Source organism: Meleagris gallopavo, chromosome 4, assembly GCF_000146605.3.
Source record: "Meleagris gallopavo isolate NT-WF06-2002-E0010 breed Aviagen turkey brand Nicholas breeding stock chromosome 4, Turkey_5.1, whole genome shotgun sequence".
Taxonomy (NCBI): domain Eukaryota; kingdom Metazoa; phylum Chordata; class Aves; order Galliformes; family Phasianidae; genus Meleagris; species Meleagris gallopavo.
In genome coordinates this window covers 20,988,512-21,013,751 of record NC_015014.2, presented here as the reverse complement: position 1 = coordinate 21,013,751, position 25,240 = coordinate 20,988,512, and the positions used below count along the sequence as shown (strand labels likewise).

The 25,240-nt window shown below is 41.1% G+C and overlaps 1 protein-coding gene across 2 annotated transcripts in view; it reads left to right on the top strand.

Annotated features, from left to right (window-relative positions):
• Positions 1–18: 18 nt before the first annotated feature.
• Positions 19–25,240, top strand: part of MAPK10 (mitogen-activated protein kinase 10) — a 34,160-nt gene continuing 8,938 nt past the window's right edge. The window contains exons 1-6 of one of the 2 annotated variants that reach the window (XM_010709719.2): positions 19–233; positions 6,962–7,091; positions 8,420–8,478; positions 9,610–9,748; positions 10,753–10,918; positions 13,573–13,644. In XM_010709719.2, coding sequence (XP_010708021.1) covers positions 112–233; positions 6,962–7,091; positions 8,420–8,478; positions 9,610–9,748; positions 10,753–10,918; positions 13,573–13,644 — 688 coding nt within the window. In that variant the 5' untranslated portion in view covers positions 19–111. The remainder of the gene's footprint in view (positions 234–6,961; positions 7,092–8,419; positions 8,479–9,609; positions 9,749–10,752; positions 10,919–13,572; positions 13,645–25,240) is intronic. The other variant, XM_010709718.2, reaches the window with a different exon arrangement.

The window sequence follows — 25,240 nt, the reverse complement described above, 5'->3', positions numbered from 1 at the left end:
TCTGATGTTTTACAGCTTGGGTTTCTGTCTTCCTTCCCAACCCCCTTCCCTTCTGCACAACAGGGATTTGGGAAACAAGTGGATGTGTCATACATTGCCAAGCATTACAACATGAGCAAAAGCAAAGTTGACAACCAGTTCTACAGCGTGGAAGTGGGTGACTCGACCTTCACTGTTCTCAAGCGCTACCAGAACTTGAAACCAATTGGCTCTGGGGCTCAGGGAATAGTTTGGTGAGTATCAGCACTTTCTCATTGCTTTTCAGTAGGATTTGCCTTTTGCATTTCTTCACAGTTTGCTGGTCACAGACATTGTCTAGAATTGCAAAAATGAGCATTGGGCAACAAACATCCTGAGGCAAAAGAAGCCTGATAAATTCTGCTGCTGGTGAGGATGTTAGCATGGGGTTTGTTTCTCCACATAACAAAACGCAACTAGCAAGGGAGAAAGAGAAAGAACCTGACTGCACTTGACAACTGTGACGCTATTTCCAGAGGCAGTGCAAATTACATCCTGGCTAAACCCTGTAATTTCAGTATTCATGCAGTAAAAATCAGAGAACACTGTGTAAGAACTGGTCATGTCCAGAGCATTCTGTAGCATTTGCATTGGAAAACTTTTGCAGCAAGGTAGCTGCTAATAAGTTCTCAAACAGAAAAGGGCTAAATATAGCTTAAAATGAGTCAACTAAAAGCAGCAAAAATAAATAAAAATGAAGTCTTTTTACTTAAAAAAAAAAAAAGGCAGTTAAGCTAAGTAAGATCTGTAACATAATGTGAATTTGTCTTTTATACTGATAGTTGACAGGAGATGTTAGGAATGCCTAAGGACACAAAGTCAAATGAGAAAACAAGAAAGCTGATGTGGAAAGTACTGCCAATTTCCCTAAATGGGTGAGCAATACTTTGAGGCCACAAAAGTCCGTACAGTTTCATGGGACAGATGAAGAAGTGTTATGTGACTGATAGGGCAGATGATCATTGCTGTTTAGCATGTGCCATGTTGCAGTCTACCTGTTGTGAGTCATAATTTACCAGAAAGAGACGAACAAGCTGAGAGCTGCATATTAAGAACCAATGGTAAAGCAAGAATTTGGTGGGAACTGCCGGCTTGCTGGGGGCAATGAGAACTTATCCAGCTGTTAGAGACTGCTTTAGTGTATGTCAGGAGGTGTTTTTTATCAAGTGAAAAAGGTAGGTTATTACTGCTAAGTGCCAGCTCCACATTCAGGACAAAGCTGCTGCCGGCAGTGGCAGCAGGTGTCCAGCTTCTGGACTTGTCCAAATCTTCAAAGCTCATAAGAAGTTTTGCTAGCGCTGGGAGAGTTGATTGCTGAGAATGGTTTTCTGCCTTGTCTGGCACTTGATCACAGAATGGCAGAGCCCACATCCTCAGAAACAGGAACCTTTCTTGTAGTAGTTTGTCAATAATTTGGTATCAGACCCTTCAGTACCGATTAGGTACACAATACACATTCATCTTCTGTGTCAGGGACTGCCTCAGCACTCACTTCAGGACCAGATTCCGTCTGCTAGCAGCAGCATTGCTTTCACTAACCTGGAGGTGAGATCCCCAGTGCCTCCAGCTTGTCTTACATGATTCTATAGGTAGATTGCAGCAGGGGAGTTTGCAGGAACAGTAATGCCTCTCATGGAACAGAAGTAGGCATAGGAAGCAGGGAATGTGACTATAAAAGAAGCAGGGACTTGGTCTTAATTCATTATCCTGAAATTTACATCAAGGACAAAATCATTTTCCTGTAGTGGAAACATTACAGTAAAGGTATAGAGTTCTTCAGGAGCTGATAATTTACTAAAGATCGGTGAAAAAGAGCAAGCTGTGTGATGTGTTTGTTAAAAATGTCATTGTGCCCATGTGAAATAACTAAAAGCTTGGTGAGCAAGTGTGGCTTTGGACATACTGTGCTTGGTATCTTGTGAAATTGGTGTGGGAACTTTCACTGGGATTTGTGTTAGCCGTGTTCACAAAATGGTTTTTGCTAGAAGGAGAAAAGAAAACAGCCTAGATTCTGAGCAGAGATATTCCTAGTATTGATGAGAGTACAGACTGCTTACCGTAAATCTCCCAGATGTCTGTGAGGAAGAGTGGTGTGCTTTTGGAAAACTGTTGTGGTATTGTAGATGTGATGACAATCAGATCTTGAATGAAGCAAAGTTTATAGTTTATTGCACTAAGCACTGTCAACGTACTTTGACTTTTGGCCATGAGTTTTAGGTCTGCAGTAGAAACAAAAAACAAAAAAAAGATAAAATGAGTTGAGTATGTTTTCCTGGTTTTAATTATGTCTTGTCTTAGTGACTGAGAGAACAGGGAACTGATACCTCTCTGCAGTCTTGTAAGGAAGGAGAGGTGGCAACTGCCTTATTTTAAGGGAGAGCAAGAGACAGATCACTTTGTGCCTGTGGATATGGACATTTAGACAAAGGAGAAGTATTCTCATGTTGCATAAAATCATCAGAAATAGACTGACGTTGGAGTCAGTGTATTTTCATGTATATTTCATGTATTTTCATTTGAATGAATGCTGTTTGTCTGAATGCAAGTTACATGTAGAATATATGCAGTGGCTTTCAGTTAACCATTTTGATACTGTCTGTGATATTTTTCATACTGCCTCTGATTTGTAGAAAAGTTATGCTGTACTGGAATATTTCAAAAACAATTTGAAGGAACTACGAGGGTTCTTGAATTTATGGTGGAATCAAGGAGAATGCTCGGTTTTCCAACAGACACCACTTACACACTTGAGGATGCAAGCAATTAAGAACATAGTGGTTGCTTGTGAAGAAACTTGGTCTGGCTAGGACCACATGGGTGCTTATAGGTGTTTCTATTATCACAAGACAGTGTTATCTGGGCAAGGTGAACCAGATCATGTCTTTCAGTTGAGATTCAGAATGTTTTATTTTTGCATTTTAGTGAAGAGTGAAAATAGGCTTTTGTACTGTAGATTGTTGGAATACAGTGTAGTGCAGTATCATCTGGAACATGGTTTATGCTTCCTTGGTTGTGTGAAAAGTTTGTGTGTCTTGGAAAAATGCTTTTGAGCAGAAAGGATGTTTTGAGAATGTTTAAGAGATCTGGTAGCTCTTCAAATCACAAGCAGCCTAATAATATCCTAGAAGCAGTAAACCGAATCTCAGTATTATAGAATTGTTTGAGTTGGAGGGGACCCTTAGAGGCCATCTAGTCCAACTCCCCTGCAATAAACAGGGATGCCTATGGCTTGATCAGGTTGCTCAGAGCCCAGTTCACCCTGACCTTGAATGTTGTCAGGTATGAGGCTTCCACCACCGCTCTGGACAACTGTGCCAGTACTTCACCACACTTAACGTAAAAAACTTCTTCCTTACATCCAATGTAAAATTCTCCCTTTTAGTTTGAAACCACTATCCCTTATTCTTTCACAACAGACTCTGTTTTCTTATAGTCCCCATTTAGATATTGAAAGGCAACTATCAGGTCTACCCAGAGCTTTCTCCAGGCTGAACAGCCTCAGCTCTCTCAGACTGTCCTTGTAGGAGAGGTGTTCCATCCCTTGGATCATTTTTGTTGCCCTCCTCTAGACACTCTCTAACAGGCCCATGTCTCTCCCGTACTGAGGACACCAGATATGGACACAGTACTCCAGATGAGGCCTCACTACAACACAGATATGCGATTTTCCTAGAAGAAAGAATATGTGCTAGAGGAGAAATTAAGTGAACAATGTATCTAGATATGCCTAGAATCAACCTGGCCCTGAAGGGAGTGATGATGTAATATTGCCAGTTTGCAGTGTTTTGTGAGTCAGAACGCTCTTTTCATAGTAGGAAGAGATTTTCAGAAAAGTTTCAACAGCATGTCTCAGTACACGCTGGTAGTTCTCTCTTAACTGGCAGTTCATTCTGGGGGAGACTAAAATAGGAGTCATAAATATTAGTGATTAAAAGTGTTACTACTTCAGGGGAAGAACAATTTTGAAGTGTTGATAAGTATCTGTTCAAAAAGCATCTTGGACATTAACCTAGAGTATTATTTTCTTTTTAATGTATGTAGACAAGTGATTGCTTGCTCCTTCAAATGCCTGAACTCTCACACAAAATCACTGGTAAACAGTGATCCAAATTATTGTTATCTGTACAAATTCATGAGCCTAAAATGAGTTTGATTTGCTTTTTTTCTTTTTTTTATTTTCAATGGAACCAGCAAAGACTCATTAAGTAGCTGATATTAGTCTTGATAAATTTATTTCACATCTGGCTAAAATTTTTCTCTGCTAAATTGTTTTGTTTCACATTATTTAAAAGACAGTTTTAACACTCTCTTTTACTTTAAAAAAATTGTCATAAACAATTGTTGGGGAAGAGTTTATTTATTGTGTTTTCTTTCTGCATAGCTGCCAGAGATATGATGGTAAACTTGGAAAAAATTTTTTAGGCTTATTATGAAATAACATTTTATAGCAAGACCCAGGGTTGAATTATGGTCCAGCTCTATAAATTCACAAATAATTCTGTAGGTGAGCAGAGTGTTTTAATACAGTTCATAGAGATTTTGTGATGTGTGTCCTGCCCCTTATTGGAGATCTTGGCCTTGCTTTTCACAGTCATCTTTCTCAGAGTAGTTCTCAGGTACTCATTACTCTCTCTCTTACTCCTGCTCCCCTAAGCCACCTGTTCAGATAACCACACTTATGCCCATGATGGAAGATTTTCTTAGGAAGGCTGGTAGGTGATTGGTGCTAACCTTCGTATTTCAAAGGAAGGAGTTCCTCTACAAGCACCAGAGAGAAGACCCACATGTGGGACCTGTGATTTCATTGTGCTAAGATGCAGTACTAGCTGTTGGTGAACAAAAGCTTCTCTCCGGTGCACAGGAAAAGGCATCAGTGCTATTAATTGACTCAGTGCAACGAATTCCCGTATTTATGTCTTGAGGTAGTTGGACACTTTCCATTTGATGGAAGGCAAGGGGAGAACTGCAGTTGAGATCCCAGTATCTCAAAGTAAATACCACTGTACAAAGGATTATTGGGGTTGTTTTTTCTTCTTCCGTAGTTGAGGAAGAAGCTGTTGCATTACATGGTGGACTGGGAATTATTCCCGAGAGCTTACAAAGGTGTTGCAGATTTTAAATCAATGCTTTTGTATCTCCTGCCTTGACCGAGAGAGAGAAAAACTCAGAAAAAGTGAACAAACAGAACAGAAACTGCAGATTGGATGCAAGGAAGATGTTTTTTACACAAAGGATGGTGAAGCACTGGCACAGTTGATCAGAGAAATGACGGATGCCCTGTCCTTGGAGACACTCAAGGTCAGGCTGGATGGGGCTCTGAGCAACCCGATCTAACTGCAGATGTTCGTGTTTACTGCAGAGGAGTTGTGTTAGATGACCTTTAAGTGTCCCTTCCAACTCGAGTGATTCTCTGGTTCTGCGATCGTCTTTTTTAAAGATGCTGGGTGATTAAGCAGTGTGAATTAGCTCAGACATTTGTCCGCTGAGATATATTTTCAATAAATGTCCTTAAATGATGGATGTGGAACAGTTAGTTGTTGAAAGATATTGTTTTTAAACTCCTCTGACTTCTTGCTTCCATAAAATGTAATACTTTATGAATAGAATAAAGATATTTTTATGATATGCTTTTATGATGTCCCATTGTGATGAACCTAGAAGAGAATGAAAGCCACAAATCCACCATAATGTCTCACATTTCTCACTATCTCTGTTAATCAATTGTTCCTTTTTGGGTATATATTTGGTGTGTTCTGATGTAGGAGTACCACTGGGAATCACAGAGTGGAGAAGACATTTCAAGGTAGACATTGCCAACTCTTTGGTGCACTTGTAAATTTTTGTTGGCTTTGTAACTCAGCTTCTGATACTTCTGTGCTTTCTGCTTTGTACACAGTCAGTAGGATAATGTGAGTAAATACCTACAATACACAAGGATTAAGAGGAAAAAACGTGATTTTGAAGAGTTGCTCTGGTGCTTCAGGTTGTTGTTGTTTGAACAACAAGAAGTGATTTGTTGGAGTTACCTTGTGGTGAATACACTGCTGCTTTTCTTGCTGCAGCAAAAACATTTAGTAAACTTTTCCACATTCTTGGGAAAAGGAATAATCAGGAATGGGATCTGAGGACTGTTTTAGTCTGAGAATATTTCTAACTTGCATTTATAAAATGCAGAAGCTGGAATTTGTGATATTATATTTGGGCAACCAAAATAAGTAGTTCAAACTTACAAGAGGTAAAAATAATCAAAATACGTGAAAGTTGTGCAAAATATTTTAAAACTTAAAAGGAGAACTTGAAAAGCCCATTTTTAAGAGGCCACTTTGCAAACCCAAGCTGAATTTCTTCATGTACTCAATTTTTTTAATTAAGCATACATAACAATTTATTTTCTTTATGAAAGGGAAACGAGAAAGAAATTTTGAGAAATAGTTCTGTTTCCAGGCATGTAATTGGAACTGGATGATATGGTCTAAGGGAATGATTAAATAATATGATTCCATTAGAAAATGTGATAAGGAAAAGACTAAATGAATTCTAAATAAAAGTGGAGGATGGTTCATTGAGACACTTGGTGAAAATGTCCTTAATCACGATAGGAGTTGCAGAAGCCTTTCTGCTGTACCCACTATACTGAGCTGCTTTGCTGTCTCCTCCAGTTCTCGCTGTACTTTTACTTAGATTTAATTAATCTTTTATTTCTACCCCTTAAAAATAAAGGTTAGACTCCTAAGAAACTGGATGTCAGAAGTAGGGGTACATGATCTTCCCTGCTGATGTGGTTCCTTTCATTGGCTTCTTTCCTCTCACTAGACAATCTCTCCTTGTCCCGGCATTTTCTTCAAGTAAAGGAAAAATAGAAGACTTCAGGTTCAGGAATTTTCCATAGGAAATGAAAGATCTCCTTTAAGATGTATAACCCCTGTATTTGTCATGATTGCAGTGCTGCATATGATGCCATCCTTGATAGAAACGTGGCCATTAAGAAGCTCAGCAGACCATTCCAGAACCAAACCCACGCCAAGCGTGCTTACAGAGAGCTGGTCCTCATGAAGTGTGTGAATCACAAAAATGTAAGTTTTATGCAGGGACTCAGACTGGTGTTTTGGTTTGTTCAGAAGAAAACTCTTCTTTTGGGGGTGTTTTTTAATTTAAAATTAATTTTAATTTAAAATTTAAAAAGAGAGGAAGAGAGAAATGAAAAGTGAACTGATCAAGGGCTGCTTTTTCTCTGATGATGCGTGGCCACATAGGTAAGTGATTTTCTTTCGTGTACATCTGTGAAGACTGTACCAAATGGGAGCCCTGACAGGAGAGTAGGGATGATGGAAAGAGAGAGAACGCAGCACGTTTTTCTCTACTGTTTTTCTCTACTTTTCTTCTTCCTGTTTCTCTGGAAATGGGGAAATGTTGGTTGGCATTCTGGCTCGAACCACTTGTCACTGAGTATGAAACTCAAAGAGGTGTCTCTTGAGTTGGGGTACTCATGCTCAGGTATCAAACCTTGATCAGGACTTCACTTGTCACTTTAGCACTCGCTTCCCCATCTCTAGGCATTGACTTATCCCTCTGCTCTCAGTGTGTCCATATAGGGTGTCCTGCCTCTTCCTTGGCAACATGGGTTGAAGTTGCCCTCACTCAAACCAACCTAGAGGCCTTTGGAAAGACTTTGGTCCTTCCTGTAAGCAGGGTGATATTGCATTCTCACTTTGTGATTTCAATATCCTGGAGGAGAAAGAAGAGTTGCAAGGAAACAGTGTTCATGTGAAAGATATAATTGAAAAGAAATGCTGCATAAAGGCTGCTGACAACACAGCATTGGCTAGGTCAGAGTTCTAGCCCATCTGTTTTAAGAAGTGTGCATAAGGGGAAGATTGGAAAGACAGGGAAAGACAAACCCAGAGAGTAGAGCAGACAGGAAGTGAGAGGTAAAATACGGTCCTCTTGGTGGCTGTGTTTCTGTCTTCTGCCTTTGTTGCCCACACAAAAGGAAAAACACAGGGAATTTGGATTCCTCAGGTCACATTTTTTCAATTCCTCACATTTAAGAAATTTCAGGCTGCAGCATGAGGACAGTTATTGTGGATAGATCCTCAGTCAGTTTTTGAATTGAGCTCTCAACATTCAGAGGACTCCTTCACCCTGAGCATGTGGCTAGTCATCCGTCGTCACTAGTCCTTCTCTTAGAAACAAATGCAATTGCACCTTGAAGACAGCTTGGAGATCTGAGGCATTTTATTTTGAATACTACTGACTTCTTACTGATCCATAAAGTGAGAAGTGTTGGTATTAATCGAGCAGTGAAAAATAGAGTTTATCTTTTAATACGTGCTTCAAAATGAGTTTGACTGCTTTACCTTTATCACTTCTATTCCTCCTTTTGCTTTGCTCTGTCTTTCAGATTATCAGTTTATTAAATGTCTTCACGCCACAGAAATCTCTGGAGGAGTTCCAGGATGTGTAAGTAACATGGGAAATAATTAAACCAAAGCTTTTGAAATGCAGTGTTTTAGTGTACCATGAATGTAATAACTCAGCAGGTTATGAGCCTCTCTGAAAAATGTCCATGAGTAGTCTGCACTGTGATCAGACAGCTATCTGCATTCCTGTGTTCAAAGCATCTATGAGGTGCCAATACTGGGCTTCTGAAGTTCTCTAAGTGTGCAGCAATTTATTCCGAAATAATTGACTTTGAGAGTGATGGATGTTGAACATCCTTCATGTTTGCATTATAATAACCTCTGACTGCCTTTAATTGCTTGCCTGGGTAACTCATACTCAGTGCAGAGGACAACTGCATCTCTGCTGGGCATTGTCCAGTTGCAAAAGCACTGCTGTGCAGAGTATGAAGCTGCACCAAATGGAACTACAAACAGTACTGTGTAGCTCTATTTCTTCTAGCTTTCAGTCTTACCAGTATCTTGTATGCATGGTATGGAAATGTATTCCTATTCTGTACTCGGATATTCAGTAGTGATAAGAGACAAATAGTTGTCAGAGTTGGGCAAGGATGGTTTTAGTATTAGTATATGAATGTTCTACATCGTATTGTTCCTGCAGACATACGCAGAGCACAGGAGGTTACCAGTGCTGAGAGAAGATGAGGCGTGCATTTCACATAGAAACAGAAAGCTGATATTCTCCCCAAAGTTTGCTGTCATGTTGCAATGAGGATGTAATTAAGTGGTGCACAGAAGTTGAGCAATTTGTGATCACATAAGCTGTATTTCTGAGATGCCTGCTAAGAAATGTGCCAATGTGTTGAATCTATTAATTTCCTTCTGAAGGGGATTGGGTTCAGGTTTTGCTGAGGTTGTCAATAAAGTTTGTTTACTAGAAGCTCAGGACCAATTACTGAGTTAAGCCATGAAGTCGTAGGAGGAGTCTGGAGCCATTTCATGTGTGGATGCATGTTGGATCTGCTCAGACTGCACTTGGGTTTCTGCATGTGCTGTGGGAGCCATTACTGAAGGCCACGCGGCCATGGCATGGGACCCTTGTGACTTTTCTGACGTTGTTAGTTACTGGAGGCGATGCTGTGGTTCTTCTCAACACAGTTGATAACCTTCCTGGCTTTGCTGTTCCATTCAGTTACCTGGTGATGGAGCTGATGGATGCCAACCTGTGCCAGGTGATTCAGATGGAGCTAGACCATGAGCGAATGTCCTACCTGCTGTACCAAATGCTCTGCGGCATCAAGCACCTGCACTCTGCAGGAATTATTCACAGGGTAAGGAAACTCCAGTTTGGAACTCAGGATGGCAAATGCCATCCCTGTGGAGACTTTGGAAACCTGTTGAGTTTCTTGTGTGCTGTGGGTCTAAGCCCTAACCTCCAGTAAAATCACTGTGCATTTACCGATTACAGCCCATTCCATTCACAGTTGCTTCATGTCTGTTTTAGAACTGTCCTTAGGTAATGTGCTTGTTAAAAATAATGATAATAATCACCAATATGCACTGGAAATCACCGAAGTGGTTATGATCTCTGAAATGTCTACAGAAATGTTATTGCTCTTTAAAATATGGCTGTGAGTGTGGGAGGTAGCACTGTGATCCTTAACAACAGAAGATCAGTTTGTGTGACTGGGAGCATATGAGGCAGTGCTAAATGGATTAAAAACATCCCTATTCTTAATTACAATGGTCTTGTACTAATTTTGTATTTCCAGCTGAAAAAAAATAAGTGTGTCCCTTTCCTTATGAATGGAAGAGCATAGGGCTACTAAAATGGTTCACAAGAGGAATGTTGCCTTACAGTAAGCAAAGGTTTTATTTCTTGCTATGTTGTATGTACGTAGGAAGATGTGGATATGGTTTCAAGATAATTTCTGAGAAAGGATGAGTTGAATTCTTATTAAAACAAATGAAGCAAAACCATTTCCACGTAAGACAGATGGAATATCTCTGTGAGGCTGACAGCATTAAAAAAAACCCCACAAAATAATACTTTAATACTCATCTGAACTTCTCAAGCAGCCCAATGAAGTTATTTCACACCAGTAAGCTCCCACTAAGTGAGTACAGCCTCAGGGTACACCCAATGGACAACACTTTTTGCAAGATATTGCAGAGAAACAGTCACGAAGTTTTTGCCACATGCTTGCGAGTGATTTCTGATAGAAACCACGAATGAGTGCAGGAGTATTTTAAGGGTGGCCTAAAAAATCAGTGTCAATCCCTGCTGTGGCTATGGCTTTATGCACTCTTTTCACTCTTTCACAATCTTCTGCAGGATTTAAAACCAAGCAACATTGTGGTAAAATCTGACTGCACACTGAAGATTTTGGATTTTGGGCTGGCCAGGACCGCGGGCACCAGCTTCATGATGACTCCGTACGTGGTGACACGGTACTACAGAGCACCGGAGGTCATCCTGGGAATGGGCTACAAGGAGAACGGTAGGGCTGCATGTCGGAGCACACAGGTGTGAGGTGGATCTGTGGCTGTAGGGGCACCAGGAGGAGAAACAGAAAATGTATCAGGAAAAGACATCATGAATATAAAAGGCAGGTGATGGGGAGGAGGTTCTCGTTCTTGGGTGCTGCAGGAATCTACTGTTTTTGCGATGTAATAATGGATGGAGTTATCAGTGTGGGATTGCAGAATAATGGGAAACTGTTCCCATAGTTATTGTTGAGCTAATTAAACACAAAGAGGCCTTTCCAAGCACCAGGTGTTTTGCTTCTGTGACTATGAAGGTACAAACTTCTGGTACTAAGCAACAAGGGATTTGGGGCTGGGTCTCTGGATTGTTTGAGGAAGGAAGAAGCTGAAGTAGGCAATCCTGATCCCTCTGATTTCTCCAAACCTGGGAGTAGATCTGAATTTCAAAACCAATTTCTATCTTTATGATAGGTTTAACTGAAGTTGCAGGTTTTGTTGACTGAATTAATGTGGCTGAGATCTAGGTGTAAATTCTGTAGTTTGAGTCTCTTCTTAATGGAAAGTAGAGTTGGAGAGAAGAGAAAAAAAAATTGAAGCTTAAAAGAAAAATAAATCATTCATCTATACTTGCATCCAGATGTAGTTTCTATCCAGATGTGAATTGTGTTTTGCTCTGAAGAGTCCAAGAGGGAATTAGGGAACTCTTGGTCCCTGGAAACGTTGGGAAGAGCAAGGAGGGTGCACATGCTATGGAGGAACAAGCATGGACAATGCACATTTTGCAAGGAATGAATGGGAAACTTTAAACATTATTCTTATTTTACACCTAAACTCAGAGTGCCAGATAGACTGAGCAGGGAAGCAAGGAATAAAGCATGCAATGGAGAAAAGTGCTTGGTCTCAGGTTCTGTCCTCAGAAGCTGCCACTCCTCTGTTTGACAAAGAGACTTATCAGAGACAGAGGTCTTTGCATTAATTATTTGTGATGATTGTGAGTTCACAGTGCAGATTTTGATGTGAAAATCAAGAAAGAAGACAGTTACTGAGTAGATTCTAACAGTACAGAAAAATATTTATACTTTATATAAGAGCAATGTTTCTTGAAGGACTTTGATGAGTGTCACTATTGAACTTGACCTGGGCTCGGCATGCTTTACAGCTCCTTACGCCAAGTACCAACTTGTTTTTTCTTTCAAAATGTAGTAAATAAATCTTTGTTGTTGTAATCATCCCTGAGAGGACAGAGAATGCACTCAGTTCTCAAAATGACAATCAGAAAATCTTAGGGACGCTTTTGAGATGAAGTGTACAGCTGGGAAAGTTCCAAGGGTTGTTGCCATGTCTCCCAGGGAAGGAACAGAAGGGCTGCTCTCTGCTCCCTGCTCCTGTGCTGCCACATTACTGAAGCTCCCCTCCTATTTTCCCCTTTCTATGCCCATTGCCTGTATAAGGACTCTTCACTGCTTTCATTTTCTTTCTGCACTGGGTTGGCTAAAGATGTAGCATTAACACTGGTTTGCTGCGCTTCCCAGGGAAGCTCCCAAAGCCATCACTGTGAAGAAAACCGCTGCAGCCTCAGGCATGCTCCTGCTGTCCTGTGCCCCATACCCTGTACCCTCCTTGTCCCAGATGGAACATTTCACCTTTATTTTGTTTGACCAAGAGATGAGTTGTTTGTTTTCTTGGTTTGTTTTGGACTACTTTTGAAGGTTAAAAAGGGAGAAGAAAAATAAGAAAAAGTGGCTGTGGAGAAAAAAAAAAAGACTACAAAGTGAGAATGCAAAACAGTTTTTAAGGCAGCTTTTCCCCCTAATGCTGAATCTGGATCTTTTCTTTCTGAGCACACTGTGTCATTCTGTAGTTGACTTTTTTTTTCTTACAAGACCTGAAGGGGAGAAAAAAAACCGCTCAATTCAAGCATATAATGTGACTGCGCTCATTACACCTAAAGCCTGAATGTAGGATCAAGAGGATAAGAAACAGTCTTGTGGGTGCTTGTCCCACAGAACAATGATTTATGTTAGCATTTATTTTGAGTACCAATGGAGTAAAGGAAGGTTGCAGACCAGCCTTATGCTCTGTTTCTTTCCAGATGGTATGTAGACACTGACAGGCGCATTCTGATATGGATAGGATGTGGGTTCAGATCCTCGAGCAGCAGTTGTAGATAGCCCCTAAGTGTGGTACTTATCCACATGGCCTTTGCTTACAGGAGTAGTTCCGTTGGGAACCTCCTAACCTCCTGTGCACTGCCACAGGACGGAGTCCACAGACTATGCAGCTGCACATGGGCTTTGTTCGGACAATCACTGCCTGGGCTGTTGGCTTTGCTTTTTCATTTCAAAACAAATTGAGTTTTTTTCACCATAAACTCAGCATACGCCATGATTTGGTGCAGTTGTTACTGGCTAATAGTGAGCCTTTTTCCAACAGTATTGCTTTTGATTTTCTTGCACCATTGTTGCTCACTACCACTGAGCTAACTGACACAGCTTGTACTTACATGTTTATTTGAGCTTCTATGAGATGTGGGGAAAGAAAAAACTGAAGACAAAATGATTGGTATTGCTCTGCTCACCCTGCTCTTTGTCCCCTGCTTTAGGAGTGAAATGTCATAGTTAACTTTGCTTTTTTCCTTCTTCTCCACCTCCTGTCTCTGCTGTCCTAGTGGATATATGGTCTGTGGGATGCATTATGGGAGAAATGGTTCGCCACAAAATCCTCTTTCCAGGAAGGGATTGTATCCTTGTGCTATGTGCTGCAGCTTCACCCATCATTTGTTCCTCTCCTCCACCCACCCCCTTTGCCATGTAACAAATGTACCAGGATTACAAAGATAGCAGCAAGAAATTGAATCCCAGCGGAATGAGTGAATAGAAATAGCGCACTGCTGATATGGACTACATCAAAAATGAAAAACAAATGCACAGAATTATTTCAGCCAAATAAATTATTTTAATGGCTGTAATCATTCCACTTTATGCAATTCTTACGTGATACTTATAAGCAACATAGGAAATAAGCATTATGATTGCAAATTGGATAGCTTGTTATTCTTCAAAAGAAAAATATGGAAAAAAAAATCCTATTTTGTCCCTTCTGGTTCCTATAACTCTGTTTTTCTGCTTCAGTGATTTGGAAACAGTGACGTTGTAGCATTTGTGGTGACATCATGACCTTTTGCTTGCTAATGCATCATGGATTTGGGTTCATATCAATGCTGTATGGGCTCCCAGTTGGGTCAATACAACATTTTTTTACCTTAAAAAAAAGAAGAAAAGATTGAATCACACAGTTTAAAGTGTCTGTATCTCCAGTGTGGTTTCAAATGGAAATGAAATAAGGTGCTCAGTGTGAAAATGAATTTTCCCTTACTTGCATGATGTCTGTCTTGTAGATTAAACTGCATTTCCTTCTCATCTTGTTCTTCTCGTCTTGGGCGATATTATTTTTGCCACTTTCAGGGTGGTGAAAGCAATATTAGAAAAATGAACACAAAGACGAGGTGCGTACTGAGCCTTCAGTTTAGCACAAAGTCAGCCAGGCAACCCACCTGCATGGCTGGAAGGGCAGGGAATGCACAGCTGGCCCATCAGAATAACATCCACCAACATGACATGTTTTTTATACATTCAAAACCAAAGCAATTCCTTTCAGCAAACTGACAGAAAGACTTTCTAAAGATCTGTGCTCACAGAGACTAGCAGTTGGGATGAAGAAAAATCCTGCTTTGTACGCATGTTATCATGGAACTATGTATTTATTTATTTATTTATTGCTGGTTCTCCATTGATTTCTGTAGTGTTGGACAATTAGGTGCTTTTGGCCCTGAAAAAATTCAGATCTCTAAATGCCATGCTCTTTTCCTTTATTTTTTCTTTAACATTCAAAGAAAAACTGCATGTTGTAATAGATGTGAGTTTCAGATTTCAACACTGAGGAAAACACTTCTGTTTGAGCTATTTGGAGGTGTTTCGGTAATTTTTTAGTTTATTAAGTAAGCAACCAAATTACAGGGAAAAAGAAAAGGTATTTCAGTGTAAAAATGTAGCACCATGGTTGGCAGATGGCTCTCCTTTACAACAAGAAAAGATATTGGGTCCTGCCCATTCCTAGAGCTAAAATGTAATAAGTCATATAATTTAAACCACGTAGTTTTGAAAAAGATCATGTGAACATGGGAATTGCTATATTTCTTTCTGACTCTGAGAGAAATCTGTTATGACAATGCCTTATTTGGGGATAGCATCAGAATATTGATGGAGCTTTTGGACAAATCATTGTGAATTTGGTGTCAGATCAACATTGTAAATCACTGAAATTCCATCCCTGGAAATGTTGTGTGTCTGTGCTAGCCCATAGCTGCTACTGTGTGTTATCAGTGGCTTTTTTTTTCCAGATGATTTAGAATAAAAAGAATGGGAGGATAAGAAATAAAAGAGATCTGAGGTCCTTTATCTACAGAACACGGTAGGACACTTGAGCCAGAGCAGGGCAGAGAATTGGCCATTCCAATGCTGTCAGTTTGCAGTGAGCCCACTGCTGTTCAAAATATCGGAATATCTTCCATCCACATGGAATGTAGCAACAGGAAATCACACAGAAAATCCCTGTATTTCTTTTTAGTTGCCCAAGGCAGGGAGGTTTCTTTGTCTGACACTGTCAAAAATGCAGCTTTCAGTTGGTTTCCAGATGGATTTACAGATCAAAGAATTGCTGGCAAATCCTAGTAAGCCTCTGTAGTCAGCTGTTCGCTGGATGCTTCCTCCATTCTTGTCTCAGTTACTTGAGTATTAGTGGGAACAACTGAAAGCTGCCCAGCTCTGAGTGCTGCAGAAGTACAGAGGTTTTGAAACTCCAGAACTTGGCTGAAAGCTGTATCCAGCTCTCATTGATAATAACTTCCAAATCTCAGAGAATTGCATGTTATGGATTGGAAATGTATTTGTGTATCTTTTTTTTAAAGATAAGACAGAACTCAAAACAGTCTGAATACTTACCTCACAGTGTATTAGGATCAAAGCTGCTGAAACCGCAGCAATGTTCCAGTTCCCCATGTAACTCAGTGGGAAAGAAACCAGGGTAATAGTATTTATTTTCAGTAGCAGAGAAGAGGCATGGAAAGGTTCATGCTCCAGTAAGTTTATATGAGAGTGTTTAATGAGATCAAATCTGAAATACTTCTTTGGCCGTAGAAATACATTGCAATAGCAGCTCAGTGTCTTAAGTTTGGCTTGGCCTAGGGTATTTATGATCTGTTTGATGTGGGATCAGAACCAGGGAGAGGTTCCATATAGTGGAAATATTTCCACGTGGTTTGTGGTGTGCACTTCCTTGAGCTGGCTGTGCCAGGGAGGCATGTGGTGTCCTAGGAATACTTGCTCCTATTGTGAAGCATACATGCACACTCAGGTGGACTGATTAAAAAAAGATTGTGTTTGGGCATTAATTTCAGGAGAGCTTTGTGCAGTGAGCTGACTCACAGAGATTTTTTATGAGATTATAGTAATAATTAAAAATCCTTCACTCATGGTAATCCATGTCACAGGTGTTCTGACGCAGAAGGGACCTCTCACCGAGGGCTGCCCAAATCTAAGTCATTTCACTTCAAAAACTTGGGTAACAAGTTGTAGATTTAACTCATTGCCACTCAGTTTTGGATGATCCTAAAGCATCAAGGCGAAGAATTGCTGAGACTGTGCCTAGAGCTGTGCACATATCTATGTGACAGCAAACATCAGTGTGCATTTCTTTGTATTTTAAGGATATTCCACAGTTTTGGTGAACCATCATCAATCTTTGGGAATATCTTGCATTTGGAAAAAAATAATAATTTAAACCAAGGTAAATTCTCGTGGAATTGTGTGAAAATGCTCTTGGGGTGTTTGTTTTTCTGATGTTTGCACTACTGAAATATCTTACGCTCTATCTGAGTTTGTGTTGGACTCAGTGGAACAGAGGACTGAGACTAGTGGAGCACGGTCCAGTGCTCTCAAACCCTTCACAGATTTCTGACCACTGCTGCTGGATATGGACTGTAACAAACCCCTGACTTTCAGAACTCACTGCTTCTCTTGAACATGCAGTGGTACTTCAACTCCGATCTGGTTTATTGGCTCAGAAGAGCAGTGGGGGGAAAGCAAGGAAGAAGGCAACAATTATTCTCTTCAGTCATCAGATATATTCAGATGTTTGTCTTCACTGCTTCTTATTTTGCAGTTTTAGAAAGTTTCCTTGCCAAAACCTGAGGAGCAGAGTCGAAAGAATAATCTCTGCCTCACAGCATTTTCAGTTCAGTAGGCGGCCAGTGGAACTTCTTGGCTGCTGCATAGAGCAGTGATGTTCCAAGGCAACCTCTGGCAATAGAAAGGGGGTTAACAGCTGAACAAACAACTGCTTGCTCAATCTTCCCCTAATACTTTGCATGCTATCCAGCTTGTGATGAAAGCAACAACAATTTGCATCTCTGGGTTTGCTTACTGCTTCCCAACAAGTAGCCTTCTGTTCATTTCTCTATTTAACTATTTATTTGTTTTGGAGAGATTCAGCTTCTCATATGCTAAACAAAGCAGCAGATAACCTTTAGACCCGGCATGGAACGTTTTCCTCAGATTTGAACATTAGCATTCAGAACCCAATCCCTTTTTAGCTGTTGCTTGGTGTAACATTGCAGGAATACATGTAACCCAGCAGCATGATGCTTTCCTTTTTCTCCCCCAGCTTCTGGTCCTGAGAGAGCAGGCTGTCTCTTTTCATGCTTCCATGCCCTATGGCTCAATCATAGAGCAAGGATAGCAGAGGTAATGTGGTTTTATGGCAGTATGTCAGTACTGGGAAAAGCACCACCTTAGTTCCATGCTGGATGTGAAGAGTGTTATTTCCATACTGTGTTCCAATTTAGATAGTGGCAAGCTGTGTTTAATCCAGCTGAACTGCTCTTCTTTGTAACAGGTGAACAGTTCCCTGATTTGCTCTGGAATTCGGTGCAGAAGGTACAGCTCAGTGCTGTTGTGTCTCCACTGCCCCATTGAGAAATGGGTGTTCCCTGTCACATAGAACAAAAATCAGAAGATTCCTGAACCTCCTGTGCACTGCTGGCATCACGGAGTGCTGATGGGAGGGGGCCAGCAGGCTGCAAGGGAGCACTGTGCAAGTCCAGTGCTCTCCACAACTTCTTTTCACACCCCTGAGTAAGAGGTGAATGTGTCTTCATGGGATCCAGGCTGCTTCTGTGGTTTCTGTCTATTCAGCTTCAGGAAACATGAACATATCTCTGTAGCTGAAATGAGAAAGGAAAAGCAGTTTGCATCTCCTCACTGAATGCAAAGAGCAGCATTCACCTGCAGTGAGAAGCAGAATGAACCTGGATAACGAATGCAAATGGAAGTGTTAGAGGAGAAAAATATACCAATTGGTGAATTTGAATTATAAAGGGTTCCTATGACACAGTAAGCAGCTGTGGATCTCATTCAGGTTGTTGGGTTTTTTTTGTTGGTTTGGTTTGATTTGGTTTTTGTATTTAATATTATTGTATTTCTACCATATTGGGGTAAGGAAAAGTGTTTGAGTGGATCTCTCCTGGACCTGCTGTGCTGCTACAGCTCACACGTGCATGAATGGAACATCTCCGTAGGGCAGCTCCTATGCCACATGCAGTCAGATACGTCTCTCATTGATTTGTTGTTGTGTTCCTGTTTGCTTGTTTACCTCCATTTCATTTCTGTTTTCAGTCGACATGTGGTCAGTAGGGTGCATCATGGGCGAAATGGTTAAAGGTGCAGTGTTGTTTCCTGGCACCGATCGTATCCTTCCTTGCGGCCACTTGGTTTAGTGGGCACCCAACGCTTCCCTCCAGTCCCATATGCAGGGCTGCTGCTAACACACACCATGCTGCTTCCAAGCAGTGAGGCCCAATCTCACCTCCAAATCTTTGAAATCCAAATGTCTGTAAGCCATCACCTTACAGCCTTACACACAGCAAGCTTGTTTCTGGCTGTGCTGCGTTACCAGTGGCTGGACATCGTGAGTTTTTCCTGCCCCGTAACTGAGAGTCCTTAAGTTCAGGCTGTGATGCAGTGGGCACAAGTTGCTGCTTATCCCAGGACGATGGGAGAGAAGCTCTGCAGTCAGTAGGCAGACAGGAGTAACTCAGACCTGATTTTTGGTTGTTATGCAAATGGTGCTAGGGTAGCAGAGAAGGAAATGGCCACAGGGTAGGGATTTTCACTGACAGAGTACATGTGCTAGTGTTACATACATACTAATTCAATGTAGCACTCCATTTGTTGCCTCACTCATGCTTTAAAGGGTACAATATTGTCATTAAAATGTGAAAAAGGAATATCTGAAGAGCAGAAAATCAATGATAATAGGAAATGGCAGTAATATTTTCACAACCTCATCTAATAGTGTTCTACTTTGAGTTTTGCACTAACTGGTGTTGGACCGAAAGGAATGCCAGAACTCCTGTGAGTTTCGTGTGTTGTCAGAACTGCATCTCGTTCACAGGTGTAGCAGTACACCTCTCACTTCCCAGTGCCCCTGGGACTCATTAGCACTATTAGTGTTCTGGGAGGGTCTGGCCCAGGTTGTGCCACTGTGATTTCTGTGACTGGAGGGGTAATAATTGCAGTATGGGTTGAGTGCAGCTCAGTGCTGTAGTCTGAACTGCTTTAGGGCTTTGGACTGAAGTGCTATAGGATTCCATTTGAGAAATCCACAAATAAGCACAACAGAAATTCACTGAATCATAGAATGGTTTGGGTTGGAAGGGACCTTTAAGATCATCTCGTTCCAACCCCCTGCTATAGGCAGGGATACCTCCCTCTAGACCAGGTTGCTCAGAGCCCCATCCAGCCTGGCCTTGAGTGCTTCCAGGGAGTGGGCATTCACAGCCATACTAGGCAACCTGTTCCAGTGCCTCAACACCTTTACAGTAAAGAATTTCTTCTAACATCTAGTCTAAATCCACCCTCTTCCAGTTTAAAATCATTTCCCCTTGTTCATTCACTATCTGTCCTTATAAAAAGTTTCTCCCCAGCTTTGCTGTAGGCCTCCTTCAGGTAGTGGAAGTCTGCTTTAAGGTCCCCCCAGAGCCTTCTGTTCTCTAGGCTGAAGAACTCCAGCTCTCTCAGTCTGTCCTCACAGGGGAGCTGGTCCAGTCCTCTGATCACCTTCGTGGCCCTCATCTGGACCTGCTCCAACAGCTCATGTCCTCCTTGTATTGGAGACCCTGGAACTGGGCACAGTGTACTCCAGGTGGGGTCTCATGAGAGCGGAGTAGAGGGGCTCCCTTGATCTGTTGGTCATGTTTCGGGTCACTGCTATCAATGAGGATATGGCTGACATTCAGGGCTACAAACATACACTGCTGGCTCATGTTAAGTCTTTTATCAACTGACACTCCCAAATCCTTCTCTTGAGGGCTGCTGTTGAGCCATTCTCCACCTGACCTGTACCTGTGCTTGGGATTGCCCCAACCCAGGTGTAGGACCTTGCACTTGTGGCCTTGTTGAACTTCACAATGTTGGCAAATTGAATGTGTCCTACACAGTGTTTTAAAATTGCTTGCTTTCATGCAGCTGCAGAATTATTTAAAAGAAATCACAAAAAAAACCTCCATAATTAAACCATTACGGGGTGTTTCTTATTGCAGCAACCCCTCTGAAATCAGCACAAGCAGCTGCTGATGCATTTGGGATTGTTCTGTAAATGGGCTGATGCTCTTCATTTGTACTTAAAACATGCTGCTGAATTTGCACTGTACTTTATGCTTTGCTCTGCTTTTCTCTGTGTTCCACCAGCATCTATTCAGCAACATAGGAAGAGGGCTGCTGCCACCACCAGTCAGCCAGCAGGGTGCCAGGGCCATGGTGCCTCATGGCTGCATGGAACATCACTGGCATCTCTGCAGTAGTGTGGTTACAAATGCTGACAGCAGAATGAGCTGTTTGCCTTTTCCCAGTGGTTAAGTGTTATAGAGCATTCCGCATCATTTCTGTTTCCTGATCAAAATGGTCCATGCAGCTGAACGACGTGCAGTGATCTCAGGTGGCCGTGGAAGAAAATGTTATGCTGTTAATGCAGAGTGGAGTGCTTGGTTCAGGTACAGCTCTGCTCCACTTGTGGAGTATCTTTGAATTCCCTGAAATCAATTTAGATGGTGGAGTTGAGAGCAGAACTCAGTAGTTGTTCTTCTTTAAAACTGCAGTTCAGAGAAAATGCTTTGCAATGCCAGAAGTCCCTTAGGCCTTTCCTGAACCCTGGAAATGTAAGATTTCTCTACTGCGTCTGCTCCATGGACTCGATGGAGTTTAACATGACTTAAAGCTCCTTTCTCCCTTCTTTCATGATATTTCAAGATTGAGTGCAATGGTTACAGACAAACTGTTCTCAGGAAGCTAGATCATGCTTTTGCCTCAAGCAAGGAGAGAAGGACAGCGTGATTGATTGTATCGCCTTGGGAGCAGCATGGGAAGCTGCTGGGCCTGAAAGCGGACACCTATTCCATACCTTGTGCTCAAAGCTGTGTGTTTTTCTTCCCTCAGCACTATGTAAATTACCTGAAGAGGGAGTTAAGGAGGTGTCTTGGGTCCTTTGTATCTGGTGAGCTGTGTATCTGGTGAGGCATAGTGAGGTGCAAATGTGTGTTGTTTTTTTTTTTACCTGCTGAATGCATATGGGGCATGTAAGGAAAAATGTGCTTTAAATTGAATAGTTGGGAATGTTTACAGGGAAATACAAACTATTCAGTAAAGAGATGTAAAATTCTTGTGATGTGATGAACAAATGCCAGAGGTAGCCACACAAGATGTCACTTACAGAGTCTCATGCTACAGCTGCAGTCTGTTTGTGCACATCATATTGATTTTCACAGCGTTCATACTGCTCCTTCTCGGTGAGGGACACCATCAGCATGCATCCATCACAAGAATAAAAGCGTGTCACATCCATGATAGGAACTTGGGCACAGCCTGGATCAGTATGAGTAGATGCTGCAGTGATGAGGAGAAGTCCATGAGGGAAGTAGTAAGATTTATCCAAGAGAAAGATTCAGTCCTATGCTATAACATCTGGACTGTCCACTCAGCATTGGTTTGCTTTCCGCAAAATATGCATCTGCATAAGCAAAGATGCTTTGCAACTGGATGAAGTTGCCAGCTAAAAAATAGAAGTACAGTAGAAAATTTTAATTAAGACATCGTCGTACATCTCCATCTCAAGGATTAGTGGCAGCTGCACAGCCATCACCACTGTCTTCTAACAGATGATAAGTGGTCATTTTTTGAAATCGTTTTCTGTATGTGCGAAGCGTAGTTTTTATTTTCACACATTCTACAACATCATATATATTGTCACTGCTTATGTGGCAAAATATTTTTGTGGTTTAATTTTTCCAAATGCCCCCTTCTTCTCAAAGCAGTCCCCTTGTCACAGAACATATTCCGCATTTTTGTCTTGTCAAATGTTACCATTTTATATTTCTTCTGTGTTTATTGTAAACTGTACTGATAACAGTATGTAAACTATGGTACCATGAGGAAAAAAAACTTGTCTTGCACAGATGACTCCTGCAGCAATGTGGCTTGGGTGTTTTTCTGAGTGGGGGGAAGAGAAAGAGAGATCTAACATCAAAGTTGGACGTGAGTTGAGCCAACCATGTAGCAGCCGGTACAGTTTGGTATTGGAGTGAGGAATGCAGAGCTGCTCACAGTAATGATTCTAATTTGACAAGTTGGGTACATCAAAAATTGGAATTAAACAATGTAGTCAGTTTTCATTGATGGAAGATACACTTTTAAGGAGAAAACTCCCAGAAGGGTGGTCCTTTAAGGTCCTGAGATGATGATGAGATAAATTCACCCTCTCTGTCTGTTATGAGGGAAGAACGCCATGACCAGGTCATGTTCGTGGTGCTTACATTTAAATATAAAAGCGAGATTTGACATTCTCCTGTTGTACCCAACTCCGGAAGATATGTGCTAAGACAGAAGGTGCAAATCCTGCTCTGATGCAGTGAGACCAGTGCGGATGTGTGCTTAATAGGTGAAGATTCCAGTCTGTTCGTCGGGAAAACATGATGTTCTGCCATCACAGTGACATCCAGCATGGTTTCAAAGCCCTGATAAATGCAGGCATTTTGGTGAAATAACACAAGATTCATACACACAGTCTGCAGGTGCTATTTCAGGAGGATTTGGGAAAGAGACACTCTTATCAGAGTTACACTTAGAAATAATGTGAAATAGCAGTGCTTGATCTCTGGTCATGGCTTGGCCATTGGATTTGCAGCAAGATACCTTTATTCCTCCCTCTTCTCACCTTTTTCAGGAGAATAAACAAATGCTAATTAACGGCTGAAGGTTAAACAGCTGAGCACTCTCAGGGAAGAATGAGGGGCTAAATGTTATGTGTATTATAGAGCACCATCATCCTACTGCTAACAGTATCTCCTGCACAGTCTCACTGAACTTAAGAAAATATAATTATTGACTCAAAAACTGTCATTCATGTAGTCAAAATATTAGAAGAGAAAAAAATATTTCTATTTTGATCCTAGCTAGCTTAAGCACAAGAGCAATAATTTCTACATTTCTTTTTTTAATCACAAGTTGTTTTTTTTTTGTTTTGTTTTTTTGTTTTGTTTTGTTTTGTGCAACTGCAGAAGTACTTTCTGTAGAAATTCTCTTTTTTTTTCTTATGGTGAAGTACTGTAAATTTTCCCTCATAGCCAAGTTCTATTTCCTTATTTTTTGCATAATTGCAGGAATATAATGGACCTCAAGGCTGCAGTGCAGCTGAAGGAACAAAATGTGGTTCTTGTAAATTGCAATTTACAATTGCATCAGTGGGAACAGGAGCAAAAGTGATGAACTTTCAGCCTGTACATCTCAATAGTTGGCTTCATTGTAAAAACAGAGTGTTGTGGGTTTTTTTTAGGACAAATTCTTTATTGTGTATTCAGAATACTATTTTTTTCCATTAGTAACTTTGTTGGTTGGTGTTGCCATCAGCCAATAAACCTGGGCCTGGACCACCTTCTCTCCTTAGTACAGTTGCTGTGTGCGTAGCTGGTGTATTTTCCTCAGTCCTGTGTTTGGGTAGGGGACACCTGAGGTGACTGATATATAGACCATGATGAAGAGGCCCAATGGTCCCCATAGATTGCTCGGTTACACAGAACCAGTTCCTATGACCAAAACTTGTTTTTTTCAGTCTGCCAAAGCTGAGTGTTCCTCAGAAAGGCCTCTATCCACAAACCACACTGTCACTCTTGATCTTCTATTCACATTCTTTATGAAAAACTCAGGGTACTCCTTGAGCAGCTACAGCCTCAAATTCTTCAGTTTTCAGTTTAGGAAAAGGTGTTTAAAATATGTTTTATTCTTTTAAATACTTTTTATTAGGCTGTAATTTTAAAATGTGTTATTTTATTGATTTATCTATTTATTTATTTAGTATTCAAAGAAAACATTTCAGGAGAGGCCAACTAAGTCTCTGCTGAGTTTTCAAATTTGTGAGAATCCCTGGTTTCCATTTCCCTAAATTTCTCTGAAGATCTGAACAGCTGCTGCACCAGCAGTCTGCATTTTGCCCACTGATATGTGTTTTCTGTCACCCTCATTCTGTGGGCCCACTTTTTCTCCTGGATTGTGAAGAAGTGTGTTTTGTATTTGTCTGACTCCTTCACTGTTATGACAACAGAATGTACATGAGCAATACAAACACCATTCCTGTGCTGAAAAGCTGTGGATGTTATCTCATAAAAGCTTATTCTCCAAAGGTGCTTCCAAAGCACCGATCACCACATTACAGTGTAAATGTTCCCACGTCTGCATGTGCTTCTCCCCCCACACTTTGTTTTTTATCTTGTCATCAAATTCTTAGCACTATGAATTAGTGTGATGTAGAAATGGTGCTGTATTTCTGGTCGTGTGTGCCTTTTTTTAGGCACAGTAAATTCTGTTCTGAGTGTGGCTGCAAGAACCACAGGTCATCTATCTCGTGTGTAATGATTGGCTGAAGGAAACAAAACCTGAAGGAGAAAACCAAAGAGTTCAATACAAATTGCCTGTAATAAGATTTCTTTTTAAGCATGAAAAACTTGTTTCCTATCTGAACTCCCACACCTGTGGTTGGGTTTGGATGTGTGCAATGCTCATAGATATTATAGACATGTGAGAGATCAGTGTTCTTGGTGGGCAGGAGGACCCAGGGGCATAATAATGGAAAAGAGTGCATCTGCAGAGGCTGCATGGAGGGAGTGGGAACCTCTGGGGATTCCCAGGTAATGGTCATACAGAAAGATTGGGATCTGGGGCTTGTGTTGGGTTTTC